This window comes from Heloderma suspectum, chromosome 7 (genome assembly GCF_057233095.1).
Source record: "Heloderma suspectum isolate Gila_16-S chromosome 7, 16-S_ref, whole genome shotgun sequence".
NCBI lineage: Eukaryota > Metazoa > Chordata > Lepidosauria > Squamata > Helodermatidae > Heloderma > Heloderma suspectum.
The window spans coordinates 17,479,343-17,491,628 of NC_139464.1; the positions used below are offsets into that span (position 1 = coordinate 17,479,343).

The 12,286-nt window shown below is 47.4% G+C and overlaps 1 protein-coding gene across 8 annotated transcripts in view; it reads right to left on the reverse strand.

The window, feature by feature from the left end:
* Positions 1-383: 383 nt before the first annotated feature.
* LOC146339367 (solute carrier organic anion transporter family member 1B3-like) overlaps positions 384-12,286 on the reverse strand; it is an 84,500-nt gene continuing 72,597 nt past the window's right edge. For all 8 annotated transcript variants that reach the window (XM_084809179.1, XM_084809186.1, XM_084809183.1 and 5 more), the window contains 4 exons: positions 12,006-12,190; positions 9,785-9,849; positions 6,788-6,905; positions 384-4,168 (listed from right to left, as the gene is read on the reverse strand). In XM_084809179.1, coding sequence (XP_084665305.1) covers positions 3,952-4,168; positions 6,788-6,905; positions 9,785-9,849; positions 12,006-12,190 — 585 coding nt within the window. In that variant the 3' untranslated portion in view covers positions 384-3,951. The remainder of the gene's footprint in view (positions 4,169-6,787; positions 6,906-9,784; positions 9,850-12,005; positions 12,191-12,286) is intronic.

Below are 12,286 nucleotides of genomic sequence, written 5' to 3' on the forward strand. Positions count from 1 at the left end.
GTCTTATTCGAGACTTTCGGTTGCGGCCATTCCCGTAAAGGGATTCATTTCGTAATTCCCAGTTGATTCTCTTTGCATTTGCCAGTTATTTGGTTGCCAGCATGGCTGTCCCCTCCCTCGTCCATGGTAGCCCCCTCGATTTTTTGCCTGGTACGTTGGATTGGTTCCATTTGGACACTCACGCCACCAATGCCCCTCTTGTCCACATTGGGCGCACTGATTCCTTCTCAAAAATTCTCTTCTTCCTCCTCTCCCCTTCCCTCATCTGCGTCCTCTTTGCTCTCTGCCCGGTCCTCCATCTTGCAGACCTACTAGTGCTGCAGCAAGCAGTTCCGCTTTTTTAACCATTCTCTTCTCCTTTTCTTTCTTTTCTTCTTGGTCCCTGTTTACGTACACCTTCTGAGCGACTTCTAATAATTCCGTCAAATTCTTCCCAGCAAAACCATTCAACTTTTGTAGCTTTCTTCGAATGTCCTTATAACTCTGAGCTACAAAGGCCATATTAATCACCTTCATGTTTTCTTGGGCTTCTGGGTCGAGAGGGGTGTACTGGCGATATGCATCCAGGAGACCTTCTAAATATTCTCCAGGGGCTTCGGTCGCTCCTTGCAGCACTTCAGAGACTTTTGTCATATTAATAGACTTTTTCATTCCCGCTCTCATAGCTTGTAACAGCAAGGTTTGGTACTGAGTGATGCGTTCTAACCCTGCCGGTAGGTTGGGATCCCAATTGGGATTTTCTAAGGGCACTCTCTCTCTCATCTATCCTCGGGGATTTATATAATTTTCTGGGGCTCTTTCTAGAGCAATTTGTTCCATTTGTTGATGGATTCGTTGCCTTTCCTCAGTGGTGAACAACGTCAAAAGCAACTGTTGGCAATTTTGCCAATTAGGCATATGCGAGGCCATAATGCTGGAGCATAGTTCCACTAGCTCATTAGGCTTTGTGGTATATGAAGCATAATGGGTCTTCTAATTTAGTAAGTCTGAAGTTGTAAAGGGTGCATAGGTGTAGGCTTGGATGGGGATATAATGCTCTGCCGCCTCGGGATCTGGGTTGTGCACCATCTGAGTTATCTGCCTCAGAGGAAGCAGAGGCTGGGCTTCACTCCCTGACTGCTGAGCCGTAGACGGGCTCAACCCCTCTTCATTTTGAGAACACATCTCTGTAAGGGCCACTGCTGATTTTACTACCTCTTCTATCCAACTCTTCAATTCTGCAGTCTCTTTCATTAATGCTGAGTGAAGTGTAAGAGGGGAATCTCTCGATCCTGTAGAGATGGAAGCCTCAGCAGGCAATATCTGAGAGTTGAGGACCGTAGCTGAAATCAGCGAATTACTGCCCGTGGGGCTTGAAACTGATGGCGTCAGTTCCAAGTCGAGGCGCGGGGCAGTGCCTCCGGAAGGGGAGGATGGCAGGGGCTCAGGATCTTGATGAGGTGGTCTTACATTAACATGGGCCCGGGGTGGAAGCGGGGCATAAGGAGGTGGAAACGCCGTTAGCTCTGCCAGAACTTCACATGGGGCTTCTAACACTGGTTGTAGTTTCTTGGCCAATTTTTCTTTTCTGAGCACCAAAACATTTGCTTGGGATTCTAGGCATTTCTTTAGCCATGGAGGAGAAACACGGACTATGGAATCCCACGAGTCTATGTAGGGAAATTGATCAGGGTGCCCAGGGTTCCCAACTATGATGGCATATACACGACTGATTTTGCTGGGCTCCAAAGAGCCTCCAGTAGGCCATCCTACACTAAAAGATGGCCACTCTATTTCACATAAAGTTCGCAACCATTGAGGATTCATGGGGGGGGGGTCCCCATAATCTCCACTAAAACCTTTCTTAAAATTTGCTAACATACATCCTAAGGGGGTGCAAGGTTTGCTTCCCCCACCACCCATAGCCTCCCTCCTAAATTGAAGACAGACACAATTAGGGAATGGGGATTGGTCAGTGAGTAAGGGGTCTCACTGGCCGACACAAGAGGATTTTTCACACCACGCAGTTTGCTACTGGCCTGGGCACCCGGACAGTCAACGGTATGCTTCAGAAACCGCAGTAGCCACTCACACAATCATCATTCTCTCCACTGCATCCATATGTCCCTGCCACCCACTTTTCCCACTTTTTACCAGAGCGGAAAACGGCTTCCCCAGCTTCTTCAGCTTCCTACTGAGTACTGGCATGCTAGGTACTGGCGCCCACTCGGGGGTGTGATCAGACCCCCCTTCTACCCGCAAGGAGTAGGTTCTTTTGTATACGTATACCACCAACACTGACCTTCTTCATAAGGCGGGGCCCTCTTTTTTTCTGCCCAGTGGCCTTTCTCCCTAAAGGCGGGGCCCTCTTTTTCCCATATACTTGCCTTTCTCCTGAAGGCTTCCAATGTGGGTTTCAACTCAATTGAAGCTGCGATACAGGCAGGGCTCATGTTCCTTCCTCCGCTTCCCAAGGTTCTCTCGCCGCTCGCTACCGTTCGGGCGGTCCCAGCTCAGGCTGTCTCCCGTTCACCCAACAAAAAGGTCGGTGGCGCCAAGAAAGGGAGGCATGCGCCGAGCCCGTCTCCCCGGTGCGGCGATTAAGAGCAGGCAATTGCCACCTGTCTGGCTCAGAGCCTGCCACATCCGAGTCACGGCACCATTTATGTAGCAGAAATCAGAGTCAGAGAGACCACGGAGACCACGGAGTGAAGGAAAAAGAGATTCTTCTTTATTTAACGCGCGGGCTTGAGGCTGGAATCGTTTCCAAAGAGCCAGAAGCCCTGAATCACAGTAATACATGACTTTTATAGATATGACAGCAGGCAGTTTCCCCCTCCCCTTCTCTCACTGTTTCTAACTGCGAGGTCTATGAAAATGGGTAATAGGGCATGATTAGCAAAGAATGAGACCTTGATATGTAGCCAAGCAATATGCAAGCCAAGCAGAGGACTGGAACATGATATGCCACTGTCAGAGAGACCCAGTCCTGTTAATAATTTGGGGAATTTCCACATTGCTGTTTTAGCTATCTCATGCCAGCTCAGCAAGAACATGAGTCCACTTAGTCTGATTTTTGACATGGCTGCTACACTAGCACAGGAGGCTACAAGTTTAATTGACCTGCCAGGTGAAGCAGCCCAGGTTCCAGTGGAGGAACTCCATGATGTCAGCCATGTTATTAGATCCGAACAGGCTTCCCCAACCTGGTGCCCTCCAGATGTTTTGGACCAACTCCCACAAGCCAAATCTGTAATAATGCAATAGAATATCTGTCTGTCTGTCTATCAGTGCCATAATGCCTGAAACTTGGCATGCCTACTACGGGGACCCTAAGGGTATGCACATCGAGGTTATTTTGTTTTTAAAATGCATTAATAATTTTTAATCATCTGTAATGTGCCCATGTAGTTGAAGCCTCCAGTAACATCTTCAGTCACTAGGTGGCAGACTTCCCTAACCAGTGGTAGCTTGAAGCCAGGGGAGACTAGTAGGCCAAGAGACAGAATTATATGGCTTCTCCCACCCTCTACGGTGTAGCAGTCCCCTCCCCCAGGTGGCAATAGTGGTACACCATAGCAGGGGCCGTGCCTCGGGCTGCCGGTGCGCATGGCTTCAATCAGATGGGGCAGGCAGAGTGTGTCCAACTCTGACAGCTGCGTAAGTTTGCTTGAAGGCTTTGCTGTATCAAACTAAGGGATATTCCAACCTAATGCGAAGCCAGGTCCATTCAGTAGCAATAAATAGGCTTCAGGTGCTCAGGGGCACCCTCATGCAGGCACTGGCACATACCCTTCCAAATTTCAGACCACGTGTTATTATGCTTCAGGATCTTCTCTGGTTATTATGAAGTATTAAAACAGGTAACGGCAACAAACACTCTTCAATGCACTGCTCCGTTGTCAATTTAATCATTTATATAGCCAAGATGCTCCCATAATCTATGCATGATTGTGTAAATACAGTGTTCCGCTAGACACCAGTGACCATGTTTTCATCTGAAATGCTTGCCATGCGTGTGGTGCCATTTGTCTTTTCTTCCTTGTTCAAAGGAATGCCTTCTTTCCTCCTGTTTTCATTGGAATCGACCTGTTGGCTTCCAAAATGTTTCTTGACGAGCAAGAAAAACATGAAATTGAGTATATAGGATGGAGCTCTTAAGCCATATATCAGACCAAGGTAAGATGTCCTGCATAAGAAAAGGAGTCCACACAAAAAAACGTTTATTTCTCAATACTTCATTCCTGCTGCTGCTGCTTCTTTTTAGGGGGAAAACTGGAAGTGACTAGCGGCATAAATCACAAGTGGGGCCAGTGTTAAGGGTAGACATGCTTGGACTCCTGCCGAGGGCTTATACCTCAGCAAAGGTCCCAGGATGTGCTCCTCTTCTCCACCATTGCAACCTGCATGTTCATCTGCCTCTCATTCTGACCCAGACAAAAGTGATGGTGAGAAAGACGAACAGTAGATGCCACTGCTTGCTGGCTCTTTGCCTGCCAAGCAAGCAGGTGATAGCAATGATAAGGAAGAGGAGGGGAAGTCAGTGGCAGCTGGTGCCCATTGGGGTTGGCGGGGCCGGTGGAGGACACTAGAAGGTCATGCGTGGCACTCATCAGCTTCACATTGGAGCAAATGGACCTGCTTCTTGGGGGATCTCCAGTGGAGGCTAGTAGCTCTGATGTCAGTGGGGCTGTGAGTCTGCTTTGAGTTTCAGTCAGAACCAGTCAGAACTCTAAAGGAGCTGAGCCCCCGCCCCCAATAGTTTCTGCACCTTGGGCAGTGCACACCTTTGGAGTTTGCTACCACAAGATGTAGCAATAGCCACCAACTTATGGTGCTTATGTACACCAGTGTGTACATAAGGCAGTGTGCTTATGTACACCAGTTTCTGGGGAACATGGGTGGGAGGGTGCTGCTGCACTCATGTCCTGTTTGTGGGTTTCCCATGGGGAGCTGGTTGACCACTCTGTGAACAGAATGCTGGACTAGAGGGATTCTTCTTCTGATCCAGGACAGCTCCCCTTATGTTCTTATGTCTGGTTCTGATGGAAACCTAGAGCGGATTCACAGCCCCACTGGCATTGGAGCCACCAGCCTCCACTAGGGATATCTCTGTGACAGTTGGATAGGGGAAGAGGTGGGGGATCGCTGCCCCATTCACCCCAAATATACAGCCGCCTCTGGGAGAAGCAACAGGGGCTGGTGAAAATGGCAGCAAGATGGTAGACCTGCTGAGGGAATGGTGCGATTGACATGTCTTGGCCAAGGGCCACCCAAAACACAATAATAAGCATTTAAACAACAAAAGAATAATGCAGAACAACATTATCAGATAGGGATGTACGAATCCCACTTACCAGTCCGCTGCCTGTGTCCGCTGGAGGCGGGGAGGCGATCTATCCCCCCCCCCCGAATCCTCCCCAGCCGGCTCCACTCCACAACAAGGCCAGGAAGCCGCCGGCCAGGGCCGGCTGCAGCCGGACTTCCGGCCGCTGCCGGGCTGCTGTGGCCACAAATGGCGGCCGTTGTAGCAGCCGCCATTTGCGTCCTTGCATTAGGCCGTGATAGGCTACGTAAGTATTTACGTAGCCTATCATAGCAAAAGGCAGGGACGCAAATGGTGTACCAGCCACCATTTGCATCCCTGCCTTTTGCCGTGATAGGTTATGTAAATACTTACGTAGCCTATCATGGCCTAATGCAAGGACGCAAATGGCGGCCGCTACAACAGCCGCCATTTGTGGCCGCTCCAGCCGGCTGGAGCCGCCACCGCCGCCAGGTAAGTCCGCTTCGGGGGGGTGGATTTCGGGGGGTGGCGGGGGGGTAGTCCGTTCCACCACAGACTCCAAGGGGCCGGATTCTAAAGAATCCAGCCTCACTGAAGTCCGTGGTGGAATTCTCCAACATCCCTATTATCAGAAGATGAAAGAGATAGCTGAAACGGCAAACTGCCATTGTTAAAAGTAGCTTCTAATCAACACCACAAGGTCACTGGAATCAATGTCTTTTGACTAGGGGTGAACCCAAATGCCCTCCCCACACAAATACACAAATTTTGGAGCCATGTTAAGGCAGCAAAAGCTGGGACAATTTTGCTAATTTGGACGGGGATGAATTTTACTAGCAGATTGATGGGGGGTTGTTGTGTTTGTTTTTGCTTTTCAGATGAAGTAGCAGCCCTTTTTAAACTTAAAAAATCTGTTGCCAAAGGCAACAACAAACACTTTCCAGGCCAACATTTTCTTTCAGTGCAATGTCTCTGATGTAGTGTTCCTCTGGGGCATGGGATGAGGACACCCATGGGAAGTGCACAGGTATGCGATAATTTACAGTGAAATGATCAAGTCATATACCATTCATTGTTTCTTACAAAGTTAAGCTTTTTCAGACATTTTCTTTTCTTCCCCTATTTCAAGTAACACACCACAGCTTCAAAAGTGCAAACTTCACTTTCATCCCCAGCAACTAAAATTAATCCTTGCCCAATAAAATTTGCCTACTACAACCATTTAATCAGTTAAAGCTCTAGTTGATTCATCTGCTAATTAAACTAGTTACAACTTGCTTTGATTAGACAGATAGGCAGATGACAGATGATAGATAGATGAGAGACAGAGAGAGAGAGATCTTGGCATCAAACATTAACATTAATGTACATGGAGACAACAAAATTCAGAAGTTTCGATACAGCTGCTATCATGCAGGAGCTGATTTTAGCTGAGCACAGCTAGTGTATTACGTTAATTAGGGAGCTGCTATTGCGGGGATGAGCACAGAGGTCTTGGGAGGGGGGTTCAATGCATCTCACCTGTGCATGTTAGAATCATATATCCTGCATGCTCCACGTCGGCCGCAGCTGGTCTTTGCCCACATCAAGCATGCCCTGTCTATTACCGCACCGAAATAAGCTGGGGCTGGAATTCCAGCTGGAAGACATTAAACAGTAAAAATATGCCAGGTTGTCAACTAGAGGCACAGTTTTAGACAATCTTGTTGGGTGAGATTACAAGGAGGCAAGGAGTTTGTGTGTTTGTGTGTTCATAACCATTAGAAGCCCAGGTGTCGAATCTGTTGAACACCTAGAAATGGGCGAACCCCCCAATGTCCAGTCTGCTTAGAGGATCTGGGCCGAACTTCCCAGATTTCCCCGGGAGCCCTGGTGCATCCACCAGATTTAACATGATACCTTTCTGGCTTTAAGAAAGGCGAGATACGCTAATGGCAGCTGCCATTATCCTATTGTACGGAAATGACAGCCGTAATTTGCATATTTTACTCCATTTGCAGTTGTAAAGCACTTAATTCTGTGTAGATTGTGGCCGTAAAGTGCTTAAGGACACCATTTATGTAGAAGTAAGTGCTTTACGGCCACAATTTACATAGAAGTAAGTGCTTTATGGCCACAAATGCCATAAAATATGCAAATCATGACCGTAATTTTCCAATGATAGGCTAATGGCAACTGCTATTAGCGTATCTTCCATTTTTAAAAGATGGAATGACACCCTGCCTGAAATCTGGAGGATATGCAGGTAAGGAGGGCTGGTTTGCTCTGGACACCGCAGATTGGATTCTTGGGAATCTGGCCTCATTGGAGTCTGCAGCAGATTTCTCCAGTATCCCTGTGAACACTTCATTGTAAAAATGTAAGAACTGTCCTACAGTATTGGAAGAATGCTTTTATTTCCAGCAGTGATAGCCAGATACTTTGGCAAGAAAAAGATACCTCCACCCCTCTTATATCTCCCAATAGCTGTGAGATAGACTACCTCTGGATGCTTCATTCAGCTATCATAAAGCTAATGGCAATCCCCACAAGCTGTGGCATGGATGTCATAAACCAGCCTTCTCTAACCTGGTGTCCTCCAGATAGGGATGGCGTGGGTGCCCGACTCAGTCCAGGAATCTGGTGGAACCACCCCTGCCTGCACCCCCAATCCCCACTTGCCGAGCCCTTGCCCCTGCTTGACCCCTGCCGGTGATCAGCGAATGGCCTGCACTCACTCCGGTGGCCTCATCGAGCTTCACGGTCGCCATTTTTTGAGAAATAAAATGTCAATCACAAAAATGTGCATATTTGCGTATGAGTGAAAATGCGCATTTTGCAAAAAATGCTCATTCTCCACAAACAAAAATATGTGCATTCACAGAAATGTGCATTTTCACATATGCGAATGTGTGCATTTGCAAAATGCGCATTTTAGCCCATACAAAAATTTGTGCAGTTTTGCATCACCATTTTATTTTTCAAAAAAATGGTGACTGCAGAGCTCAACAAGGCCGCTAGGGTGAGTGCGAGCTGCTTGCCGGGCATGGGAGGGGCTCGAGCATGGTCCAGGGACTGGCAAGCAGGGACAGGGGCTGGGTGGGCATCTGGAGAACCCGGATGGGGGTGAGTTCGCACATCCCTACCTCCAGATGTTTTTAACTACAGTCCCTAGCATTCCTGATCATTGGCCATGCTAGCTGGGGCTGATGGAAGTTGAAGACCCAATATCTAGAAGGGACCAGGTCGGGAAAGGCTGTCATAAATCCATGATGGTATGAGAGCTTTCAAGCCTGCACATTTGAGGAGGCCTCTTCTACAAGGCAGTGAGGCTTAACACTGAGGAGGGATTTCTCAGAACCACTGTGGGGGAAAGTAATAACGAGCTTCACTAGGGAACAATGTTGAATAGGGATGGGTGAACCTGTTCAGCTTAATTTTGCATGACAATTCATATCGATTTTTTTTAAGTGTCAATTTTTTTGTGCGCACTTTTGCAAATATTTGCATTTTTAAAACAATTTCTCAATAAATAAAGCATGTGTGTGTGTTTTAAAAAAAACACATTTTGTGTGCATTATCTTAATATACACATTTTGTGTGGGTTTTTGTTTCTTTTTTGTGGACTGTATTGCAAACTTTGGTAATGTATGGATTTCTACGGTAAACTGCATTCTGGTTCATGTTTAGATTAGGGAAATGCTGACTTGGTAAGTTTGCATTAAAATGCAAAGCCGGTGGCTGAGTTTGCACAACATGACAACCCACCCTGCGAAATAAGTGACACAGTGTGTCATCAAAACAACCTATGGTGAGCCCAACAGATGATTGGGCTTACTGTGGGTTGTTCTCCCCCTCTTTTCCCCTCAGTCCTGCAGCCAGCTCTGGCATGTATCCCAGGGGACTTGGTGGCAGAACCTGTCTTGTCTGCTGCCAAGTCCTCCTCCCCACTCGGATTGCAACCCTATGTGGACCATAGGTCACCATTAAAATGACTCGGGGGAGACTCGAGGAGGTGTCACTGGGCATGGGCGAGATCGTTTGGCAAGAGTGACAGGGGTTTCTGCTACTCTTGCCGAGTGGCTTGATTGCCAATGCCCACAACCCACAAAGGGTTGGTTCAGATGACATGCCAACCCATCAAGGGTACAGCAACCCCTAAACAAGCTGTGGGTTGATAGGGTGGCTTGTTGCCCGCACACAAGCCATGCTGTGAGAATCGGTCTGGGTGCATGACAACAACCCACCATGGCTTGTCACCCACAATGAGTTGTCATGTCGTGCAAACCCAGTAAGCATTTCCTGCTTAGGAGCTTCTCAGAGGTAGGTAGTAGGAGGGACAAATGCTTAAGTAGGTGGGTCCTCAGTGTCATCCAGCAGTTCTAGTCTTACGTTTCGTAATCATGAGGCCATCCAGCCAACTTGCCTAACTGCCATTCAGCCACACTCTGAACCAATATCTTGGGACATTTATATGTAAGGAGGACTTGGAAGAAAAGGTCCACTGATGTCTAAAACAATCAGAATGTTGTTTCTTACCCAAAGCTCTTATAAAAAGCATATAGATACCCACTGCAAGCGACTTCAGTTCTGGTTGTACACATCTAAAAGACGAAAAATTAACCATGGTGGTAAATAGGCTTCTATATATTTCTGCAAGTTTCTGCAAATCAACTGTGATGTTACTAGCATGCCTAGTTGTGGGTCCATCTGTCTTTCCCAGGTGTCCATGTGCAGTGGAGGTCAGTGTCTCCGTTTTCAGTGGGGCTATGAATCCATTCCGGGTTTCAGTCAGAACCAGCCAGAATGCTAAAGGAGCTAGCCAAGGCACTGAACCCTCTCCCCAAAATAAGTTCAGCACCAGAACTTATTTCCAGAGCCACCAGCCTCCACTGTCCATGTGGAGTTTTCAGTGCTTCAGCTGCACTAACAACTCAGTCCACTGTTTCTAGCATTTAAGTAGCAATGTGTGTAAGGGGGGGATCATAGCTCAGTGGTAGAGAACATGCTTTGCATATAGAAGGTCCCAGGTTCAATTCCTGGCATCTCCTATTAGGAACATAACATAGTTAAATGGTCAACTAGCAGGTGATGTGACTTCTGCTTGAGAACCTGGAGAGCCCCCACCAGTCAGAATAGATAATACTGTGATAGATGGATCAATAATCTGGCTCAGTGAGGCTGTTCACACAACATGCTAACCTACACTTAGTGGCTGAGTTTGAGTTGTTGTTGAACCGTTGTTTGTTTTTTGAACCATGGTAACCATGTTGTCTGAACCCAGGACGTTTTCTGCAGGGTGGCTTGTTGACCATGCAGTGTGGCTTATTTCTCTCAAACAAGCCACCTTGAGAACCCATGGTTTCTTGTTGGGTTGTTCAGGGTGGTTAACAAGCCACCCTGCAGAAAATGTCCTGGGTTCAGATAACACACTAACCCACAGTTCAACAAACAACCCACGGTTCAACAACCTACAGTCAACCACTGAGTGTGAGTTAGTGTATTGTGCTCTTCCAGTAATTATAAGGCAGCATGCTATGTTCACATCCCAGTCATGCTGGAGTGTGATGGAATGCTAGAGAAGTGTGACAGAAGAGTGATGGTGTGACAAAAGAATCTTGGAAACTGGAAATGATAGTAGTAATTTCTCCCATATCTTTCCCCCTTCTGAAAAGCCTTTTAGGGTGCAATCCTATGCATGTTCAGACAGAAAAAGTCCTACAACTCCCAGCATTTCCCAGCCAGCATGTCTGGCTAGGGAATGCTGGGAGCTGTAGGACTTTTTCTGTCTAAACATGCATAGAATTGCACCCTGCATGTTCTTTTAAATGATCGCATTGTTTCTTTGGAGGCTGTCCCTGGGATCAATGCTGACATGGCTATATGCAGCATTATTTACACTAAAGTTTCTCCATGCACATTTGCACACGAGGGCTTAGGGGTGCAGAACTGTATGTGGGTGGGGGGCTGGATTTTGCCCCACCATGCTGTCCACGGGTTGCTTGACATCAATGGGCATGACCACAGGCACTGACATCATGTGGCCCTACCCCACCATGCCCATTTTAGCTTTTCTCCATGCTGAGACGAGGACAGGGTCCCGTGACTCTCTCAGCACAGAGAAAGGATCTTAGCCGGCATGGCAGGAGCAGCTACTCCTCCCAGGACTGGCCAATTCCTGGGCTTTGCATCTCAAGATGTTCCATGGGCCAGATTGGGAACCCGGTGGGCCAGATGAAGCCCATAGCCAGGGAGTCTGCACAGTACGGATTCACAGTAGGGAGAAACGAAGCTAAGAAATGATGCTGAGTTCTGTGACTGGAACATTTTTTTCCCCAAAAAAAGCTGTTGTGGGTGGTTTGGATGGGGGGGCGTGTTGTGGGGAGGGTGTTCTAAGCTTTAAGTCAAAAAAGAAACAGCTGCACCAATTAAATTCCCAACGTGTTTCAATATTTGGTCTTTATCAAGGGAAAAACTCTTGGAGATCCTTTTGGAGGATTCCCTCTCTTGCTTAGTCGCTGGTGATTAGCATATGAAAGGGTCATTAAGTTGTAAAAGGAATAAAGCCTTGGAAAGAATCCTTTTCATCTGTGTCTTGAGTTGGCTATTGGAGGGGACTGTAAGAGGCAGCTAGGGCGCTCCTGACATTGGGGTGGGGAGGAATGACAGGTTGAAGGGAATGACTGGCTGGAACCTTGAATAGGAACAAGGAAGGAGGATATGCTGCAACATTTTGTTGCAGGTCCCACTTGTTACTTACCTAATCATGACCATGAACATAGGAGTAATTCCTAATGAATAGAAGATGGAACTTGCTACTTTTATCGCTATGTAATAAATAAACTTTTTTGAACAGCTGTCTTTCCTTCGACATTCTCCCAACACCGCTGAGGCATTTCTCATCACAGAACCTGCCTGTTGGATGCAGCTACAACTGTGAAAAACCTAGAAGAAAGATACATGTGATATCCCGGTTCACCTTCACTCCTTTTGTCCACGGATGGGTGACCCCCCTCTTCTGCCACAATCCAACACTGTGCT